This window comes from Rhinoraja longicauda, chromosome 25, assembly GCF_053455715.1.
Source record: "Rhinoraja longicauda isolate Sanriku21f chromosome 25, sRhiLon1.1, whole genome shotgun sequence".
Lineage (NCBI taxonomy): Eukaryota > Metazoa > Chordata > Chondrichthyes > Rajiformes > Arhynchobatidae > Rhinoraja > Rhinoraja longicauda.
In genome coordinates this window covers 26,639,861-26,663,245 of record NC_135977.1, presented here as the reverse complement: position 1 = coordinate 26,663,245, position 23,385 = coordinate 26,639,861, and the positions used below count along the sequence as shown (strand labels likewise).

General features: G+C 47.0%; 1 protein-coding gene across 1 annotated transcript in view; it reads left to right on the top strand.

The window, feature by feature from the left end:
• The first annotated feature begins 7,504 nt into the window (after positions 1–7,504).
• tesca (tescalcin a) overlaps positions 7,505–23,385 on the top strand; it is a 30,945-nt gene continuing 15,064 nt past the window's right edge. Inside the window, exons 1-4 of the mRNA XM_078421246.1 lie at positions 7,505–7,689; positions 14,661–14,730; positions 14,844–14,924; positions 15,730–15,869. Coding sequence (XP_078277372.1) covers positions 7,629–7,689; positions 14,661–14,730; positions 14,844–14,924; positions 15,730–15,869 — 352 coding nt within the window. The 5' untranslated portion in view covers positions 7,505–7,628. The remainder of the gene's footprint in view (positions 7,690–14,660; positions 14,731–14,843; positions 14,925–15,729; positions 15,870–23,385) is intronic.

The following is a 23,385-nucleotide window of genomic DNA, read 5'->3' as shown; positions in this document are numbered from 1 at the left end:
TCAGTTTAAAAAATCCATCCTCCAGCTAAAAGAATCAGTAAAGTCTTCGCTTTAATGCAGGTAAAATTGTTGGATTGTTCCAACATTGATTCATTGATTTCTCTGAAGAAGGGTCTCGACCCCAACTGTCCACTCTAGCCAGACACACTTTCTGTTGGTGCTGCGGATACGCTTAAAGGATATACAGCAACTGAGCCTCTGCAGCCCTCCAGGGAAGGGAGATATCCCCTTGTCCCAACCCTGAATCACCAGGACACCATTCCTACATACACTCTCACTGAACAAAACAAATGCTGCATCATCACTGCGAGGTGCGCAGATGATTGATAGTAATGCTGCATCATTCACTGCGAGGTGCGCAGATGATTGATAGTGATTAAGGAGAATCGATGGGATTAATGGGAAAGTAAAATGGGATTAGTACATTATAGGATCAATGGGAATGGGTGCTTGACAGTTGGCAAGAATTCAATTGGTCAAAGGGCCTGTTTCTGTTCAGTGTCTTTCTACAACTAAGACAATGTGACACTAGCTAATTATTTGACCCACTAATGAAGTTCTTGATTTCAGTATTACTTCAACAGAAGACAGGTCACTTTAAAGCCTGTCCCTGTTCAAACACATGTAGTTGACATTAATCATTTCATCCATTTATGTCAATTCAAAATGCATCTGTCTCTGTATCAGGGCCATGATGCACGGTTGACTGCCAGTTGAGCATGCCTTTAGCATCCAAAAATAGAATCATACAGTTATAGAGTCATACAGTGTGGAAGGAGGGCCTTCGATCCAACTTGCCCATGCCAACCAACATGTCCCATCTACACTAGTCCCACTTAGTTTAGCCATATCCCTCTAAAACCTGTCCTATCCATGTACCTGTACAATTGCTTCTTAAATGTAGCGATGGTCCCCTGCCTCAACTACCTCCTCTGGCAGCTCGTTCCATACACCCACCACCCTGTGTGTAAAAATGTTACCCCTCAGATTCCTATTAAATCTTTTCTCCTTCACCTTAAACCTGTGCCCTCTGGTTCGTGATTCCCCTACTCTGGCAAGAGACTCTGTGCGTCATGATGATGGGCAAACTATAAAGCTATGCTCCTTTGCTCCACCTAACATACTTAAGTTCTGCTAGAAACATATAAGATTATTAAGGGGTTGGACACGTTAGAGGCAGGAAACATGTTCCCAATGTTGGGGGAGTCCAGAACAAGGGGCCACAGTTTAAGAATAAGGGGTACCATTTAGAACTGAGATGAGGAAAAACTTTTTCAGTCAGAGAGTTGTGAATCTGTGGAATTTTCTGCCTCAGAGGGCAGTGGAGGCCAATTCTCTGAATGCATTCAAGAGAGAGCTAGATAGAGCTCTTAAGGATAGCGGAGTCATGGGGTATGGGGAGAAGGCAGGAACGGGGGGTACTGATTGAGAATAATCAGCCATGATCACATTGAATGGCGGTGCTGGCTCGAAGGGCCGAATGGCCTCCTCCAGCACCTATTGTCTATTGTCTATTGTACTGGCACTCCCCGACTTACATAATAGGCAAATTATCTAAGCTCATACTTACCTAAGCTTGTACTTACGTAAGCAATTCTTGAAGCCCAATGACACCCATGTGGTCTCTGTGTTGGAGACCCTCTGGTCTCCGCATCGGAACTTCCCCTAGTCTCGGTGTGGAATAGTTAATTTGCACGTGCAGTAGCCCTTACATAAGTCGTGGAGCGTCTGTATTTATGTGCAGTATTATCTGATCTGTTTGGGTAGCATGCAAAACAAAGCGAAGGTAGACACAAAATGCTGGAGTAAATCAGGCAGCATCTCTGGAGAGAAGGAATAGGTGACGTTTCGGGTCGAGACCCCTTCTTCAGACTTTCACCACTAATTTCCATCCTGCCTCTTAAATGTACTTGGACCATCTCTGACATCTCCCTACTGTTTCTGGATCTCACATAAATTAGCAATATGCAAAACAAAGCTATTTACTCTACCTAAACCACCACCCACCCCCTCCCCCCACACCCCACCCCCCCCCCCCCCCCCCCCCCCCCCCCCCCCCCCCCCCCCCCCCCCCCCCCCCCCCCCCCACCCCCCCCCCCCCCCCCCCCCCGATCACCACACATTCCCACCACACCACCACTCCTGCTACCACATTGTCTCTCATCAACCAAACACATAGGTTAGGCCTTTAACATCAAAACATGCAAACCCACTCACCTGATCAAGTGAGGCTACATGCAAGCTGTTTATTTTGAGCGAAGATACAATATCATGGTCATAGAGTCTTACAGAGTGGGTCAAGCCTTTTTTGGCAAAACTTGCTCACACTGACCAACATGTCCCATCTACACTAGTCCCACCTGCCTGCGTTTGTCCCATGTCCCCCTAAACCTGTCCGACCCACGCACCTGTCCAAATGTTTTCTTCAACGTTGTGATAGTACCTGCGGGAGTCAAAATCGTGGAGGTTTAATTCCCCAGAGACTGCAATTCCCATCATCAGAGACTTCTCCAGTCCGCTGAATGGCAGCGTCGGATACAGGAGAGGATCGGTGCCTGTGAGCGGACTGTGGCTTCACCTCCCACGGACCGAGACACTGCAGATGAATCTGGTGTAGACACAAGGTGCTGGAGTAACTCAGCGGGTCAGACAGAATTACTGGGGGTAAAGGATGGGTGACGTTTCGGGTGGGGACCTTTCATGACATAGATTCTGAGCGATCAGATCAGTAAAGGTCCTTGCCCATGTACTCTGTCTGACTGGGATAGCTGCCCTTCACCCGCCTCCCCCACACCCACCTTATTCTTTCTCAGTCATGACTGTGAAACACACAATAGACTATTTCTTGAGCCTCTGGTTTCAAAACTACTCTCCTATTGTCGATCTGTTTGCATTTATACTGACAGGCATTGCCACCTGATGGTCTGATTGCAAAATGTCACCTCTTTATTCGCAATACTGGCTGTCAATACACTGTGAAGACAGATCTTCAGCAATCATTAACAAAAGAGGAACGTTTGCAAGATGGTACAGTCCTAATCACCTCTACCCCTTTACAGACATTGGACGTTGTCTCTAGAGCTGTTGCACTACAATGCTGAGAACTATGTGTAGGAAGGAACTGCAGATGCTGGTTTATATTGAAGATAGACACAAAGTGTTGGAACAACTCAATGGGTCAGGCAGCATCTCTAGAGGAAAGGAACAGATGCATGGCCTCCTTCATTGTCCGTTTGAATACTGATTTCTCTAACTTCACGTAACTTCTGCTTTCTCTCTCTCCATCCCTCCCCCATCATAATTCCCCGACCAGCCTGACTGTCCCCCTGATTAAACTTTTATCTTTGTATACCTCGTTGTCATCATCCCCTAGCTAACAACGATCTATTCTACATTTTCCTTGTGCTTTGTCACCTTTGATCTGTCATTTTCACACCTTACCCTTCCATATTTCTGTGTCTCCCCCCTCCCCTGACTCTCAGTCTGAAGAAGGGTCTCTCCAGAGATGCTGCTTGTCCCGCTGAGTTACTCCAGCATTTTGTGTCTATATTCAGAATATTCCAAGTATACTTGCACCGAAGGTAGACAAAAAGTGCTGGAGTAGCTCAACAGGTCTGGCAGCGTCTCTGGAAAAAATAGATAGGTGACATTTCTGGTCAGGACTCTTCTTCAGACTGAATGTAGAGCGGGACAGGTGAAGAACTTGAAACAAGAAAAGACCATGAAAAACCAGGGCCAGCAACAGATGACCTCGGGCAGTGAGGTTCCCTGATAGTCTGATTGTTGGCTCGGGTCGGTGTGATCCCAAGAGGGATACATCGTTGAGAACTGTAGAAGCATTTGACCGACTATTTGTGGACAAAGGGAGCAAGAGGGGAAGGGGGGGGGGGTGGGGGGGAGGAAAGTGTTTGAAGAACTTACCTAAAATTAGCAAATTCAACGTTCATATCACTGATACCCAAGCGAAATATGGGGTGCTGTTCCCCAATTTGTATGTGACCTCACTCTGGCATTAGAGAAGGCTCAGGATGGAAAGGTCAGTGTGTGAATGAGAAGGGGAGTTAAAATGGTTAGCAACTGGGAGATCCAGTAAGCCTTGACGGACCGAACGCACATGTTCAGAGAAACGATCACCGAGTATACACTTTTGGATCAGTTTGCATTGATACCGATAGGTATTGCCACCTGATGGTCCGATTGCAAAATGTCACCTCTTTATTCGCAATGCTGGTTGACAATACATTGTGAAGACAGATCTACAGCAACCGTTAACAAAAGGGGAACGTTTGTAAAATGGTCACACTAGGCGCTAGGTACAGTCTGAATCACCTCTACCTCATTTCAGACATTGGACTTTGTCTCAGGACTTGTTGCACAACAATGCTGAGAACTATTTGTCGGAAGGAACTGTACATATATATATATATATATATATATATTTATTCAGAATAAAGTTTATTTTTGGAAAATAAAGAGGTGGATACAATTACAACATTTGAAAGACACTTGACAATAGACAATAGACAATAGACAACAGACAATAGGTGCAGGAGGAGGCCATTCGGCCCTTCGAGCCAGCACCGCCATTCAACGTGATCATGGCTGATCATTCTCAATCAGTACCCCGTTCCTGCCTTCTCCCCATACCCCCTGATTCCGCTATCCTTAAGAGCTCTATCCAGCTCTCTCTTGAATGCATTCAGATCTCTCTTGAATAGATACATGGAGTGAAAATGATTAGAAGGGTGTGGGGTAGGCACAGGCAAGTTGGACTAGCTTGGTTAAGCAACTTGGTCAGCATGGACAAGTTGGGCCGAAGGGCCAGTTTTTATACTGTATAACTCTATCACTCAATGACCTTACATATCATTATAATATTTACATTAGATCAACGTGGCATCAATTTATCTTTCCAAAATATTTCATCACCAACAGTTTAAGACAGGCAGCCTAGTCTTCATCAGCTACTCTGCCCCTCTCTCATCCTTCAAACGCCTCCTTAAAACCTTCCCCTGTCATCAAACATTAATCAATAATCTGAACATATCCTCATGATGCTCAGTGCCAAATTGTACCTGTTGCAATTCCTTTGAAGTACTTCTAGGTACTTTAGGATATTTGACCTCATTAATGGTGCTATGAAAATGAAAGTTGTTGTTGCTGCTGCTGCTGCAGTCATTTGTTATTATTACGACGATCCTTAGGTTCGCAATCACTTTTACTGATACCAGCTTTTCATTTCCAGTTCAAATATTTAAACTGTTTTCAACTCCTGTGGTACGTGATTAGTCTCTGCCTCAGCGTAACTGACTCAGTGATAAAACTGTGTAGGAAGGAACTGCAGATGCTGGTTTGCACCGAAGATAAACACAAAGTGCTGGAGTAACTCAGCGGGACAGGCAGCATCTCTGGAGAGAAGGAATGAGTGACGTTTCAGGTTGAGACCCTTCTTCAGAAACGTCACCCATTCCTTCACTCCAGAGATGCTGCCAGTCCCGTTGAGTTACTCCAGCATTCTGTGTCTATCTTCAGTGATAAAACGATTGCACTTCCAAATCAGTTCAGGAGGGAGAGTGTGTGTTCTAAATAAATGAGCAATGATGGAATAAGGAACTTTCCTCATCTGTATTGATTTTGTGATTAACATCTCTCACCAAGCCCAATGTACTCTCCCCACCTAGCTTGTTTGCTCAGATAATTACGATACAGGTACTTCATGTTGATCATTAACTTATCTGTAAATATATCAGTTCAATTTACTCTAACGGGTTGGATCTCCCAGCCTGTCACTTACCACAATGTCTTGCTGCGTTTTCATCAATAGCAAGCACAATGTTCAATAGATCCAGGCCAGCTGCGCTGATGTAGCAACAGAGGGCTGTTGCACTTCTCAGTGTTGTAAACATCAGCTGAGGACCACGCTCAATGTTGATGGGGCAGTTTCTTCCCAGCTGTCATCGGGCAACTGAACCATGCTCTCAACAACCAGAGAGCACCTCCATGAGGTCCGACTAACACAGTGTCCAGTCGCTCCTCCTGCCCCTGGACAGAAAGCTTCCACCTCAATGAGTTGGAGTCAGTAAGATTCAGGGTAAGGACGCCATCACCGAGGATAATCCTGATGTTCAAAAGCAAAGTGGAGACACAATCTGCTCAGTCACAAAGGGCGCGCACAGTGGCGCGGCTTGTAGAACTGCCGCCTCACAGCCCCTGGGTTTGATCCTGACTTCGGGTGCTGTCCGTGTGGAGTTTGCAAGCACGCTGTGTGACCGCATGGATTATCTTCGGGGGCTCCTGTTTCCTCCCACATCCCAAAGACTTCTGGGTTTGTAAGTTAATTGGCCTCTGTAAAATTGCCCCTGGTGTGTGGAGAATTAATGCAAAAGTGAGACAACATAGAACGATTGAGGGCGGGTGGACGGTGGGCCGAAGGGCAAACAGGGCAGCAAGCAGAAGTGCTGGAGTAACTCAGCAAGGCAGGCAGCATTTTTGGAGAACATGGATAGATGACGACTTGGGCCAGGACTTGTCTTTAGACTGATAATGAGGGAGTGGGGGGGGGGGGAGGAAGCTGGGAGAGAGGAGGGGCAGAGCAAAGGATGGCAGGTAGTAGGTGGGTGCAGGCAGGGGGGGGGGGGGGGGTTGATAGGCAGCTGGTTGCCAGAAGAAAGGCCAGAGATTAAAACAAGGTGTGAGACAGGAGGATTGAAGAGTTGCACATTGTGAAGCCAGAGGAAAATTTTTGGGAGGGTGGGAGGGAAAAGGGAGAAAAAGGTGTGAGTCCAGATGGGGGACAGGGGAGGGGGGGGAGAAGGTATGGGGGGAAGGTATGGGGGGAAGGTATGGGGGGGGGGGGAGAAAGAAAGGGTAGTGGAGGGGTCAGGAAGCAACCAAGTTGCTTGAGAATAGGGCAGATGCACAGAGAGAATCAAGAACCAGAGTACAGGTTTCAAGTGAGGAAGGAAGGAATTAATAGGAATCTGAGAGGTAACTTTTTCCACACAGGTGGTGTTGGGTGTATGGAATGAGCTGTCAAATGACGTAGTTGAGGCAGATACTATAATAACATTTAAAAGACATTTGGACGGGTACATGGATATGGTACTTCAATAGCACTTTAGTTGTCACGTACCGAGGTAGAGTGAAATTCATTTTTGTATACAGTTGAGTACGGGTATCACTATATATAGGCATTTAGATACATCTTTGATAAACATCTCAGATACAGCACAAGGGTAGGGCAGTAGTACACTGCGACAGGAAAGGACAGGTTTAATGGGACATGGGCCAAACGCGGGCAGGCGGGACTGGTGTGGGTGGGACAATCTTGGGCCGGCACGGGCCAGCTGGGCCGAACGGCCTGTTTGCCGGCTGTCAGTCTGACTGTGTGTGGAACAGTGAGCTGCCAAGATTGAAGAGTAAACAACTGGGCTGGAGCCGGTGAGCGTCACAGACTGAGCAGGAGGACCCGGAAGAATCCTCGGCACGGGGGCGGATCTCGAAGCTGAGAGAGCAAGTGTTGGTGTTGGTGTGACAGGACATCACCAGTGCCTGCTCTGGTCCAACGTGGTCAGCTTCCAGAGGAGAGAAGCCGCCGGTACCCGGGGGAAGGGTCGGAGGGTGAGGACATGGGATCCTCGCCGTCGCTGTCAGCCAGGGAGATCCGCAACCTCGTCGACTCCACCAGCTGTAAGTGCTTGGGGCTTGGGGCTTGTGATGGGGCTTGGGGCTTGTGATGGGGCTTGGGGCTTGTGATGGGGCTTGGGGCTTGTGATGGGGCTTGGGGCTTGTGATGGGGCTTGGGGCTTGTGATGGGGCTTGGGGCTTGTGATGGGGCTTGGGGCTTGTGATGGGGCTTGGGGCTTGTGATGGGGCTTGGGGCTTGGGGCTTGTGATGGGGCTTGGGGCTTGGGGCTTGTGATGGGGCTTGGGGCTTGTGATGGGGCTTGGGGCTTGGGGCTTGTGATGGGGCTTGGGGCTTGTGATGGGGCTTGGGGCTTGGGGCTTGTGATGGGGCTTGGGGCTTGTGATGGGGCTTGGGGCTTGTGATGGGGCTTGGGGCTTGTGATGGGGCTTGGGGCTTGTGATGGGGCTTGGGGCTTGTGATGGGGCTTGGGGCTTGTGATGGGGCTTGGGGCTTGGGGCTTGTGATGGGGCTTGGGGCTTGGGGCTTGTGATGGGGCTTGGGGCTTGTGATGGGGCTTGGGGCTTGGGGCTTGTGATGGGGCTTGGGGCTTGGGCTTGGGGCTTGGGGCTTGTGATGGGGCTTGTGATGGGGCTTGGGGCTTGTGATGGGGCTTGGGGCTTGGGGCTTGTGATGGGGCTTGTGATGGGGCTTGGGGCTTGTGATGGGGCTTGGGGCTTGTGATGGGGCTTGGGGCTTGGGGCTTGTGATGGGGCTTGGGGCTTGGGGCTTGTGATGGGGCTTGGGGCTTGGGGCTTGTGATGGGGCTTGGGGCTTGGGGCTTGTGATTGTAAACACAGTCGCTGACAACCCGTGTAACCTGGGTCTGATGGGCTCGCAGTTTCCGAGTGTCTGTGCCCCTTGACAACTCCCACCCCGCCTCCAGTCGCCTGGGGAGAGAGGGTTATTGTGTCGGGCGTTTTCAAACGTGCAAGGTGTTCTTCTTGCTTGGCCGTTGCCCCACACGCGAGGTTCGCACCCACTGGTTTAACCGACACTCCCTACATCACCGGGAAATCTGGCCGCATTTACACACACACACACACACACACACACACACACAAGTCCGTACAGCCAACACAGCCTGAAGAAGGGTCTCCACCCCAAACATCAGCCACTCCTCCTCTCCAGAGAGAGACGCTGCCTGTCCCGCTGAGTTACTCCAGCATTTTATCTTCGGTTTTCAACCTGCATCTACAGCTCCTTCTTACTTACACACACACACACAACAGTCTACAGCCGCCGGGCATCAACCCCCGGCTCTACTGGCCTGTTGTTAACAGTCCCACGCACCTGAAGAATATCCTGGGCCCAGCTATTTCTCACCGATGTTACGCCGACGAGCTTTTGAATGTTGCGCTTTAAAGCAACAATCCCTGGCAACACTCGTCAGGTCGGGCAGCGTCGGGGGAGAGGGGAGTGGGCTTAACGTTTCAAGCTGCTGACCCTTTCATCACCGGCTGATCTCACCTCCTCGGGTAGAAGGACGAGAGGGGATCTTATCGAAACGTATAAGATTATTAAGGGGTTGGACACGTTAGAGGCGGGAAACATGTTCCCAATGTTGGGGGGAGTCCAGAACAAGGGGCCACACAGTTTAAGAATAAGGGGTAGGCCATTAGAAACTGAGATGAGGAAAAACGTTTTCAGTCAGAGTTGTGAATCTGTGGAATTCTCTGCCTCAGAAGGCAGTGGAGGCCAATTCTCTCAATGTATTCAAGAGACAGCTAGATAGAGCTCTTAAGGATGGCGGAGTCAGGGGGTATGGGGAGAAGGCAGGAATGGGGTACTGATTGAGAATGATCAGCCATGATCACATTGAATGGCGGTGCTGGCTCGAAGGGCCGAATGGCCTACTCCTGCACCTATTATCTATTGTCTATGTGGGATCTCACTTCTCGCATTTGGGTAATAGACCATCCGCCCACTCACACAACCTGTCCAAGTCACCCTGCAACCTCATAGCATCTTCCTCACAGTTCACACTACCACCCAGCTTTGTATCATCTGCAAATTTTCTAATGGTACTTTTAATCCCTTCATCCAAGTCATTAATGTATATTGTAAATAGCTGCGGTCCCAGCACCGAGCCTTGCGGTGCCCCACTAGTTACTGCCTGCCATTCCATAGCAGAGAGCCGGGCAGATTGACCGCAGTGCCTCATTAATTGGTTCCCAGAAATGTGATTGTAAATGATTCTAAGATAGACACAAAATGCTGGAGTAACTCAGCGGCACAGGCAGCATTGCTGGAGAGAAGGATTGGGTGACATTTCGGGTCGAGACCCTTCTTCAGACTTAACTTAAAGCTGCATCTGCAGTTCTTTCCTACTCACCTGTAAATAATTCTGCTGGGGAACAGGGGGACGGGGGTGCTCGGTTCTGTTTACTGTTTTAGGGGATTATATGACCCAGCCTGAAATGTCACGTCAATGTAGATACACAGGGGAGGCGGTCAGAGCCTCTTTCACAAGGTCTTCAGAGTCTGTTACTGTTGGGCTGCCCTAAGTCCAGGTCCCGACCTTCATTCGGTGGGTGAGGCTGCCTGGGTATCATTTCCTTTAATGGTCACTCTTCACCAGCTACAAGAAAAAACTACAGATGCTGCTTCCTTAAAAAAAGGCACAAAGTGCTGGAGTAATTCAGCAGGTCAGGCAGCATCTCTGGAGAACATGGATATACATTAATGACTTGGATGAAGGGATTAAAAGTACCATTAGAAAATTTGCAGATGATACAAAGCTGGGTGGTAGTGTGAACTGTGAGGAAGATGCTATGAGGTTGCAGGGTGACTTGGACAGGTTGTGTGAGTGGGCGGATGGTCTATTACCCAAATGCGAGAAGTGAGATCCCACATAGACAATAGATAATAGGTGCAGGAGTAGGCCATTCGGCCCTTCGAGCCAGCACCGCCATTCAATGTGATCATGGCTGATCATTCTCAATCAGTACCCCATTCCTGCCTTCTCCCCATACCCCCTGACTCCGCCATCCTTAAGAGCTCTATCTAGCTGTCTCTTGAATACATTGAGAGAATTGGCCTCCACTGCCTTCTGAGGCAGAGAATTCCACAGATTCACAACTCTCTGACTGAAAAAGTTTTTCCTCATCTCAGTTCCTAATGGCCTACCCCTTATTCTTAAACTGTGTGGCCCCTTGTTCTGGACTCCCCCCAACATTGGGAACATGTTTCCTGCCTCTAACGTGTCCAACCCCTTAATAATCTTATACGTTTCGATAAGATCCCCTCTCGTCCTTCTACCCGAGGAGGTGAGATCAGCCGGTGATGAAAGGGTCAGCAGCTTGAAACGTTAAGCCCACTCCCCTCTCCCCCGACGCTGCCCGACCTGACGAGTGTTGCCAGGGATTGTTGCTTTAAAGCGCAACATTCAAAAGCGCGTCGGCGTAACATCGGTGAGAAATAGCTGGGCCCAGGATATTCTTCAGGTGCGTGGGACTGTTAACAACAGGCCAGTAGAGCCGGGGGTTGATGCCCGGCGGCTGTAGACTGTTGTGTGTGTGTGTGTAAGTAAGAAGGAGCTGTAGATGCAGGTTGAAAACCGAAGATAAAATGCTGGAGTAACTCAGCGGGACAGGCAGCGTCTCTCTCTGGAGAGGAGGAGTGGCTGAAGAAGGGTCTCGACCCGAAACGTCACCCATTCCTTCTCTCCCGAGATGCTGCCTGACCTGCTGAGTTACTTCAGCATTTTGTGAATAAAGCATCTCTGGAGAACATGGATAGGTGGCATTTTGGGTCGTGGCCCTTCTTCGGAGTGACCTGTTCCGACCTGGAAATGTCACCTACCCATGTTCTCCAATAAAGGCTGCCTGACCCGCTTAATCTCCGGCCTTCACTGTCTGCTGCCTCCCATTCCATAACCTGCCTCCTCTTTGCCCCCTCCCGATCACCCTCCTTTACATCCTCCTCCTTGCACCTTCCCACAGGGCAAGCTTGTCCATTCCCACCATGGATGTCACCCCTACCCGCAGAGTTCCTCCAACACATTGTGTTTTGCTCAAGATTCCAGCATCTGCAGTTCCTTCTCTACCTCCATTGTGTGATTCTATTATAAAGTCTGTTCTTCATCTGGACTTAACAAAACTGTGGCTTTACGTTTTCTGAATTATACTGACCCTGTCCACACTCAAAGGAACAAGGCAATGTGATATATATTGCACCAAAATCTTCCAAAGTACCATAGCTGTTCCAAGCCGAATTTTAAGTCTGATTATTTAATTGCTGACACACAAATCCCAACCTTGCCTTTTCATTCAAATCCAAATTACTGCCGCACAACAAATAACCATAACTTGGAAGAGAAAACCTTCCCTGTAATTAACAGGATAATTATATACTGCACTCTGTATCAAAAACTGGGGTGTTGGCAGCATTAGATTACAGCCTGATACAGCAACAGGCAGCCCCTAAAGCACTGGGGACTTTCATGATCGTCTAGTTTTCATTTTAATTTATGTGAATTAAAGTTATGCTGCGGGGAATCTTTCTTTGAAAATGTTCTCTTAGTTCCTTAAGTTGATATTTGAAATAATAGGTTGAGGTTAATGATAGTTGTGCGTCAACAACTGTAGTAGTCAGACACAAAATGCTGGAGTAACTCAGCAGGACAGGCAGCATCTCTGGATAGAAGGAACGGGTGACGTTTCGGGTCGAGGCCCTTCTTCAGGCTGAGAAAGGTCTCGACCCGAAATGTCACCCATTCCTTCTATCCAGAGATGCTGCCTGTCGCACTGAGTTACTCCAGCACTTTGTGTCTATCCTTGGTGTAAACAGCATCTGCAGTTTCCTCCTACACAATTGTGGTGGTTACTTTGTTGTCACATGTCAAAGCTTTGTCTGGGCAGAACGAAGGTGTTGAAGGCATGATCTGACCTGATGTCTTACTGCAGTGTTCACCTCAACGATGACCCATTCGTCGCCCCATTGCCTGTCTCAAACTCCTTCACGGCAAAGACATTATTATGTTGTCTCATCCTCTGAATGGACAAAACCATGGGAGGAATAAATTGGGTAGATGCACAGAGTCACTTGCCCAGAGTAGGGGAATCAAAAACCAGAGCAATAGGTTTAAGGTGAGGGGGGGGGGGGGGGGGGGGAAGACTTAATGGGAATCTAAGGGGTAACATGTTCAGACAAAGGTTGGTGGGTGTATGGAACAATTTTTCCAGAAGAGTAGGTACTATCACAATGTTTAAGAAACATTTTGACAGGTACATGGATAGGACAGATTTAGAGGGATAAGGGCCAAACACAGGCAGGTGAGACTAGTGTAGATGGGACATGTTGGTCAGAGTGGGCAAGTTGGGCCTGTTTCCAGGCTGTATGAGTCTATCTGTGCACGAAGATGCAATGAAATGCTTTGTGTTGCATACAACCCAATTACATCATACTATGCATAAGCACGATCATACCCAAGTAAAAGAATGCAATCATTGCAATGTTAAAAAGTACATTTCTTCTGAGGCATTATGCAAAGAATTGCCATATTGCCGGCACCAATTTGTAGCGCTCAAATATCAAGTTCTTAAAAATATCAAGTCTTATCCTGGCCTTAAAGGTCCGTTGTCCTGATGGTGGCCCTGTGTGGGTGATGTAGGGGTCGCCCTGGCCTGACAATGCAGTCGGTAAAGACTATACACGATTACAATCGAGCCGTCCACAGTGAACGGATACAGGATAAAGGGAGTTACGTTTACTGCAAAATAAAGTCCAGAAAGCCGATAAAAGATAGTCTGATGGTCTCCAGTGAGATAGATAGTAGCACAGGACCACGCTCCAGTTATTGATGGGATAGTTCAGTTGCCGATAACAGCTGGGAAGAAACTGTCCCTGAATCTGGAGGTGTGCGTTTTCACGCTTCTGTACCTCTTGCCTGGTGGGAGAGGAGAGAAGTGGGAGTGTCTGGGGTGAGACTCGCCCTTGATTATGCTGGTGGCCTTGCCGAGGCAGCGTGAGGTGTAAGGGAGGTTGGTTTGTGTGCTGGCCCTGGCTGCATCCACAATTCTCTGCAATGTCTCGCGGTCTTGGATGCAGCTGTTCCCAAATCATGCCGTGATGCATCCCGATAAATGCTTTCTGCAGCGCATCTGTAGAAGTTGGTGAGAGTTGTTGGGGGCATGCCAAACCTAAGCCTTCTAAGGAAGTAGAGGCATTGATGTGCTTTCTTGGCCAGTGCTTCAATGTGGTGAGTGCAGGACAAATCACAGGTGATGCTTACTCCAAGGAACTTGAAGCTTTCAACCATCTTCAGCGCTGCCAATATATATGTACCACTTCACTTCCTGAGGTCGATCATTATCTCCTTGGTCGTGCCGACATTGAAAGGTTGCTGTCTTGATGCCAGGTTCTCAATCTCCTTCCTGTGCTCTATCTCGTCATTATTTAATGGCGATGGTTTTTTAGATTTTTTAGAGATACAGCGCGGAAACAGGCCCTTCGGCCCACCGGGTCCGCGCCGCCCAGCGATCGCCGCACATTAACACTAACCTGCACCCACTAGGGACAATTTTTACATTTACCCAGTCAATTAACCTACAAACCTGCACGTCTTTGGAGTGTGGGAGGAAACCGAAGATCTCGGAGAAAACCCACGCAGGTCACGGGGAGAACGTACAAACTCCGTACAGTACAGCATCCGTAGTCAGGATCGAACCTGAGTCTCCGGCGCTGCATTCGCTGTAAGGCAGCAACTCTACCGCTGCGCCACCGTGCCGCCTTGGTGTCGTCTGCGAATTTGTAAATTGAGTTGGATTTGTGCTGTGGATTTGACTCACAGCCATGGGTGTACAATGAGTAAAGAAGGGGACTGAGAACGCATACTTGTGGAGCCCAATCTGCTACCGCGATACCCAGTCTGAACGCTGGGTTCTACCAGGTAGAAACCTCACGAGGTGTTGAGGGTGTGGAAGTGTTTCCATGGCTGTAACATCTCACGTGTGCATAATTTCATTCTTCCCAGTTTCTTCAGAGCAAATTGAAATCCTGCACAGAAGATTCCTACATCTAACTGACGGGAAGACTACAATGAGGTAACATTTTCTTCTGCAACAGTAGTATCTTAGAACAGTTGGGTTTTTTTTTGTATTAGAAATTGGAACAGCCACGCAATGACATAAAATGCCTCTCCACTTTTCCTTTACAGCAGGGACAGCTTTGACAACATTTCAAATTTGGACACTAATCCCATTAAATCAAGAATCGTAAATGCTTTTTTTGACGGGAGGTGAGTGATCAGCATTTTAAAAGAATGTTGCTTGTATATTGCTGCGTAATTGAACTAGTATACCTATTAGGTTATGATACATGATAATAGAGGGATACGTACTAAGTGCAGACAGATGGGTTGAGATTAGATCGGCATCATGATCAGCATAGATCCGGTGGGCCGAAGGGCCTGCTGCTGTGCTATTTATATTTATATGATTATTAATGTACTTGATGGGTTAACCTTTATTACGTTGCAAATCTAACTCAGATCAATGAAATAGAAATCTCTGTAACCTCTCCTGATACTTTCAAGCAAAATCTACAAAGGCATGCGTAAGCAGAATAAAACTGGAGATATGTAGGAAGGAAGTGCAGATGCTGGTTTACATTGAAGATAGGCATAAAATGCAGGGGTAACTCAGCGGGTCAGGCAACATCTCCTGAGAAAAGGAATAGGTGATGTTTTGGGTCGAAACCCTTTTTCGGACTGTCTGAAGGGTCTCGACCCAAAACAGCACCTATTCCTTTTCTCCAGAGATGCTGCCTGACCCGCTGAGTTACTCCAGCTTTTTAAAACTGGAGATCCTAGATTGACCACAGAAGTGGCTCATATGAAGCATGGAGGCAGTGTAGGACACAACAGGGAGCGGTTTTGTAGATTGGGATTGAGAGTGAGAATAAGGGGTGCTTAAAGTGGGGAAAATGCTCCAATCCCGAGAGTAGAAGTCACACAACATTAAAACAAGATGGTAACATTCAAAACACTTTGAATCCCTTGTGGTGCAATCATTTCACCCTAATTCCTTTGTGCATTTCCCCAGAAACCTGGGCTTAGAGTCAAAAGAAAATGTTGATGAAATCACATTTGAAAACTTCCTGACCACGTTGTCGTTTTTCCAACATGTGGAGGACACCCACCCAAAGGAAGACTTGGAGTTCTGCAAAATTGAAAAGCTAAAATGTGAGCCCAATCACTGATGTATATTTTGTGCGCAAGTCATTATGAATTTTGTATTTTGGGCGGTTATAAAATATTATTAAGATAGAGTACGAAGAACATATTTTTCATTGAACTAACTTGAAAATCTGCTAATTGTCTTGAATTGCTTCACGCCTGTTGTATGGGGATGCTTTTTTTTTGACTGAGTGGTGTGTAGCTGTCAAGATAGTGTTCATAAGGTTATAACATCATAAGTGATTGGAGCAGAATTAGGCCATTCAGCCCATCAAGTCTACTCCGCCATTCAATCATGGCTGATCTATCTCTCCCTCCGAACCCCATTCTCCTGCCTTTTCCCCATAACCTCTGACACCCGTACTAATCAAGAATGGTTAACAGTAATGGAGTATTAATGGTAATGGAGTATTAATGTGTTCATGGTAATTTGTGCGTGTGAATCATGCCTCACCCTTAACATGTTAACAATAATATGTAACTAGAGTGGGCAAGTGAAAAAGTTCAATGATCTGATGCACCAAAGTATTGCTTCCCTAGACTGGATGATCATGTGATTGTGGCTTTTTCCTATAGGTCAATCACATCATTCTCAGCGCTTAACCTAATAGTTTAAACTTCTTACAGCATGGAAGGAAGCTATGTGGTGCATCTAGACTATACGAGCTGTCAGACCACTCTCATCAGTTCCATTGCCCTAGACATTTCCCTGCAACCTGTACCCTCTCACTTGTTCATCAACGCAGAGGGTGGGTATATGGGAAAAAATGCCAGAGGAGGTGGTTGAGGGAGGTACTATAACAACATTTAAAAGACATTTGAACAAGTATGGGTGGCATGGTGGTGCAGTGATAGACCTGCTGCCTTACAGCGCCAGAGACCCGGGTTCGATCCTGACTACAGGTGCTGTCAGTATTGAGTTTGTACGTTCTCCACATGACCTGCGTGGGTTTTCTCTGAGAGCTCCGGTTTCCTCACACACTCCAAAGGCGTACAGTTTTGTTGGTTAATTGGCTTCGTTAACATTGTGAATAGTCCGTAGTGTGTAAGATAGCGAGTGTGCAGGGATCACTGGTCAGTGCGGACTTGGTGGGCCGAAGGGCCTGTTTCCGTGATGTATCTCTAAACTAAACTAAACTAAATTACTTTGACCTGGAGCAAATGCAATTTCAATTCCTATTCAGTCACGCAAAAGGGAGTGGATGATGACACTCACATCACATGAGAGCACGAGCCCTGCACAGAAGGCTGGGTTTCCCCAATGAACTGACAGCAGATCTTTGTCAGTGGCAATGAACTATGTGATTGGAGGCAGTGACTGTGTGCCTTTAAATAATTTGTCCCCTAGGTATCTGGCCACGACAGCAAACTCCAGTCATGCAGGGTTCAAAGCTTTTCATTGAAGTACCACATGGCCTTTGTTTATCCATTAGTTGTTTTCAGCAATATAAAACACAAATTACAGCTTTAACATGATCAACAAGACCAATTTTGGATGCATTTCCTTATAACACGTTAGAAGCCCCTTAGAGTCACAGAGTCATAGAGTGATACAACGTGGAAACAGGCCTTTCGGCCCAACTTGCCCATACCGGCCAACATGTCCTAGCTGCACTAGTCTCACCTGGCCATGTTTGGTCCAAATCCCTCCAAACCTGTCCTATCCATGTACCTGTCTGTTTCTTAAGTCCCAGCCTCAACTACCTCCTCTGGCAGCTTGTTCCATACACCCATCACCCTTTGTGTGAAAGGTTACCCCTCAGATTCCTGTCACATTTTTTCCCCTTCACCTTAAACCTATGTCCCCTGGTCTTCAATTCACCAACTCTGGGCAAGAGACTGTGCATCTACTCCTCTCATTTTATACACCTCTATAAGATCACCCCACATCCTCCTGCACTCCAAAGAATAGAGTCCCAGCCTACTCAACCTCTCCCTATAGCCCAGACCCTCGAGTCCTGGCAACATCCTCATAAAGTCCCTTACCTATGTACAGATCTACTTGAGGTATGTCTGTGCAAAGTTGCACAATCTAAAATGATTTTTGTGTGATCAAACAGACTATAAATTGATTGCTGTGTTCAATACATCTTTAGGGAAGTACACAGATGAATAAAACTGAGTAAGGTGTAAACTAATCAATGTTCTCTCCTGCATTATTTCTTGTTGTTCAATACGTTTTTCCCCTCCTTGCTGAAGTAGCATGTCACAGGGATAATACCAGTGCCTTTGCGCTGGCTCAAGTAGACTGGTGTTCTTTGCTCAGCTGCGATTGCAACACATAAAGTGATGCATCCACAATCAGTAACCCGTGCCTGCCTTCTCCCCATATCCCTTGATTCCGCTAGCCCCTAGAGCTCTATCTAACTCCCTTTTAAATTCATCCAGTGAATTGGCCTCCACTGCCTTCTGTGGCAGAGAATTCCACAAATTCACAACTCTCTGGGTGAAAAAGTTCTTCCCTCACCTCAGTTTTAAGTGGCCTCCCCTTTATTCTTAGACTGTGGCCCCTGGTTCTGGACTCCCCCCAACATATCATTTCACTCCTCAGATTTGCAATCATCTTTCCCCTGTTCAGTCACAAATATCTCCATTTATTTTTGAAAGTTCATACTGTCTTCTGAAGAGGCTGATGTTTTACAAGGCCCTGACGAATCCATATTTGGAATATTGTGAGCAGTTGTGGGCGCTGTTTTATTTTAGATTTAGATTTAGAGATACAGCGCAGTACACGCTAGAGTAACTCAGCGGGTCAGGTAGCATCTCAGGAGAGAAGGAATGGGTGACGTTTCGGGTCGAGACCCTTCTTCAGACTGATGTCAGGGGAAGGGGCGGGACAAAGGTAGGATGTAGTTGGAGACAGGAAGACAGTGGGAGAACTGGGAAGGGGGAGGGGAAAGAGAAGGACAGAGGAACTATCTGAAGTTAGAGAAATCAATGTTCATACCGCTGGGGTGTAAACTGCCCAAGCGAAATATGAGATGCTTTTCCTCCAATTTAATAAAGTATCGTTCACTCATTCATACGACGTGCGGTGACTTGGTCAAGTTGGTGTGGGTGTCGAGGGATGGTTGATGGGACTGTGGGAGCAGTAGCAATGTGCTGCAGAATTTGGCTGCATGAACGCATTTCTTGCCTCAGAGTAGCTGGAAGGAGTGTTTCCAGGATCTGGGAAAACTGGAAGCAGTGAATTGGGAGTACGGATGTTAACAAGTACTGCAGTGAGACAGTCTTGGGAAATGGAAGTGTGGTGGTGGGCAATGTTGTCTTGTGTGTGTGTGTGTGTGTGTGTGTGCATGTGTGTGTGTGTATTGGAAGAGTGGGGGCACTACAGTTGTGAAGTAGGTATCTTCTTAGCAACGCCCCGAGAAGCAGTCGCAGGTTCTTGAAAAGATTCGAAGTGCCACTGCATGGTTTGTGAAACAAAATGGCGGATATATTTGAAGGAGGAGGAAGCTGGTTCCCAGTTTGTTGTTTGGAACAAAGCAACAGGCCTTCATTACTGCAGCCTCTGTGCGAAGCAAGGTGGCGTGCAAGGGGTTCTAGACCAAGGAGCCAGAGCAGCAAAATAAAAACAGAGAAGGGTAGGAAGAAGTGGAGTTATGAGCACTGTGGTTAGGGTGAGAGAGAAGTGCCGCAGTTAAAGGAGAACACTAGCTTTTGTAATTTCCCCTATTTTGTTTGCAAAATGACTTCTCCAGTGCTGATCTGCGAAAACATACTGGCAGTCGTTGAGGAAGTTGCGCTGTGATTGCCAACTGTATATTGTACAATACAGAGGAAAGCAGCCAAATAATAGACTTGCTCAGCAGCTGGTTATTCAAGGCGTTATTGGTTTAGTAGGAAATGCTAAATATAAATATTTATTGGGTAAAGTATTAACATTTGCCTTTTGGCTTTTCTTTAAATCATATGGCAGAAACTGTAAGGAACTTGCAGCCCATCGAAAACAATCCATAAGAACGAAAACAATCCATAAATACGGTCATATCCTGGAAATTTGCAGTGTTTAAGATCAGAATCTATTACTCAATACAACCCATGACATTACAAATTCCGCCAAAATCTTAGTTATCCAGGCCTAAAGGATAGTTTGATTGATTGATTGATTAATTGATTGAATGATTGATCGATTGTTTGAAAGATACAACCTGGAAACAGGCCCTAGGCCACCAAGTCCACACCATGAATCTCTCACCCGCTCACACTCGTTCTGTTATCCCACTTTCATGTCCACACTGGCGGCTATTTACAGAATCCAATTAACCTACAAACCCGCCCGTTTTTAGGATGTGGGAGGAAACTGGAGCATTGGGAGGAAACCGGTGCAGTCACAGGGAGAACGTGCAAACTCCACACAGACTGCACCCAAAGTCAGGATTGAACCCTGGTCTCTGGTCAATAGACAATAGGTGCAGGAGTAGGCAATTCGTCCCTTCGAGCCACCACCACCATTCACTGTGATCATGGCTGATCATGCACAATCAGTACCCCGTTCCTGCCTTCTGCCCATATCCCCTGACTCCACTATCATTAAGAGCTCTATCTAACTCTCTCTTGAAAGCATCCAGAGAATTGGCCTCCACTGCCTTCTGAGGCAGAGAATTCCACAGCTTCACAACTCTCTGAGTGAAAAAGTTCTTCCTCATCTCCGTTCTAAATGGCCTACCCCTTATTCTTAAACTGTGGCTCCTGGTTCGGGACTCCCCCAACATCAGGAACATGTTTCCTGCCTCTAGCGTGTCCGATCCCTAAATAATCGTATATGTTTCAATAAGATTCCCTCGCATCCTTCTAAATTCCAGAGTATACAAGCCCAGTCGCTCCAGTCTTTCAACGTACGACAGTCCCGCCATTCCGGGAATTAACCTCGTGAATCTACGCTGCATTCCTTCAATAGCAAGAATGTCCTTGCTCAAGTTTGGAGACCAAAACTGCACACAATACTCCGGGTGTGATCTCACTAGGTCCCTCTACAACTGCAGAAGGACCTCTTTGCTCCTATACTCAACGTCCCTGATGTGAAGGCCAACATTCCATTAGCATTCTTCACTGCCTGCTGTACCTGCATGCTTCCTTTCAGTGACTGATGCACTAGGACACCCAGATCTCGTTGTACGTCCCCTTTTCCTAACTTGACACCATTCAGATAATAATCTGCCATCCTATTCTTGCCACCAAAGTGGGTAACCTCACATTTATCCACATTAAACTACGTCTGCCATGCATCCGCCCACTCACACAACCTGTTCAAGTCACCTTGCAACCTCATAGCATCTTCCTCACAGTTCACACTACCACCCAGCTTTGTATCATCTACAAATTTGCTAATGTTACTTTTAATCCCTTCATCCAAGTTATTAGTATATAAATAGCTGCGGTCCCAGCACCGAGCCTTGCGGTACCCCACTAGTCACTGCCTGCCATTCTGAAAGGGATCCATTTATCCCCACTCTTTGCTTTCTGTCTGCCAACCAATTTTCTATCCATGTCAGTACCCTACCCCCAATAACATGTGCTCTAATTTTGCCCACTAATCTCCTATGTGGGTCCTTGTCGAAGGCTTTCGTAAAGTCAAGGTATACTACATCTACCTGCTCTCCCCTGTCCATTTTCCTAGTTACATCCTGAAAAATGGTCCTGTGAGGTAGCAGCTCTACTCTCTGCATCACTGCTCCACCCTAAAGGAAACACATCTTAGCTACAATGAGGAATTGAGCCATTCTGCTTGTTCAATTTGTGTCAATGTTTACTCTCGATGCAAGCAAGTTATTTCAATCACATTTACTCACCCATTCACTTTCATCTCCAATCTAATAATTTCAACTGCAATCACCAATCCTGGAAATGATTTCCAGAGAATCTTAACTCTTGGAGTGTAAACATCTCCCCACCTTCTAGTTCCAAATCTTTGACGTTTAACTCCTGTATATGTCAATCCCAAATGCTGATCGCTCTCCTGCCTGAAACAGTGTACTTCCCTCTGCACTATCCTAACCCTTTAAAAGTTCTAAATGCCTCTGCTAGGTCAACTGCAATTCCTCAAGACCTTTCATTTTCTGTCATGTAAAACAGAATTTCAGTGAGAAATAGAAATAACATTTCAGATCAATGTCATAGTGTCATAGAGTGATACAATGTGGAAACAGGCCATTCGGCCCAACTTGCCCCTACCGCCCAACGTTATCCCAGCTACCCTAGTCCCACCTGCCTGCGCTTGGTCCATATCCCTCCAAAGCTGTCCTATCTATGTACCTGACTAACTGTTTCATAAACGATGGGATAGTCCCAGCCTCAACTACCTCCTCTGGCAGCTTGTTCCACACACCCACCACCCTTTGTGTGAAAATGTTACCCCTCGGATTCCTATTAAATCCTTTCTCCTTCACCTTGAACCTATGTCCTCTGGTCATCGATTCCCCTTCTCTGGGCAAGAGACTCTGTGCATCTACCCAATCTATTCCCCTCATGATTTTGTACACCTCTACAAGATCACCCCTCATCCTCCTGCGTTCCAAGGAATAGATACCCAGCCTATTCAACCTCTCCCTATAGCTCACGCCCTCTAGTCCTGGCAACATCCTCGTAAATCTATTCTGAACCCTTTCAAACTTGACAATATCTTTCTGGTGCCCAGAACTGAACACAATATTCTAAATGCGGTCTCACCATCATCTTATACAATCATATCATATCATATCATATATACAGCCGGAAACAGGCCTTTTCGGCCCTCCAAGTCCGTGCCGCCCAGTGATCCCCGTACATTAACACTATCCTACACCCACTAGGGACAATTTTTACATTTACCCAGCCAATTAACCTACATACCTGTACGTCTTTGGAGTGTGGGAGGAAACCGAAGATCTCGGAGAAAACCCACGCAGGTCACGGGGAGAACGTACAAACTCCTTACAGTGCAGCACCCGTAGTCAGGATCGAACCTGGGTCTCCGGCGCTGCATTCGCTGTAAAGCAGCAACTCTACCGCTGCGCTACCGTGCCTACCTGGTCCTTTCATCAGCACCAGAAAAGACTGTCATTGACCCGAAACTTTATCGCTCCTTGTCTCTCTCTACAGATGCTGCCTGACCTGTTGAATATCCCCAGCATTTTCTGTTTTTATTGTCATATAGTGTGAGACCCCTGCACTATGAGTGTAAAAACACACAGTGGAGCCCAAGTCGTTTATCATGCAAACAAAGTTTAGTTTAGTTGAGGTTACAGTTACACCATGAAAACAGGCCCTCCGGCCCAGAGTCCGAAGGGAGGGTAACAAAAGCAGGGTAACAAAACTCATGTGGTACGGGTGATGCTGACTCGTACACATGAGTTTTGTTACCCTGCTTTTGCGTCCTCTCCCTACACCTTAGGGGCAAATTTATGGTGGCCAATTAACCTACAAATCCACATGTCTTTGGGAGAACGTACGTGGTCACAGGGAGAACCTGCAAACGCCACACAGACAGCACCCAAGGTCAGGATTGAACCCGGGCACCAACTCTAGCTTTTCACCGCATTTT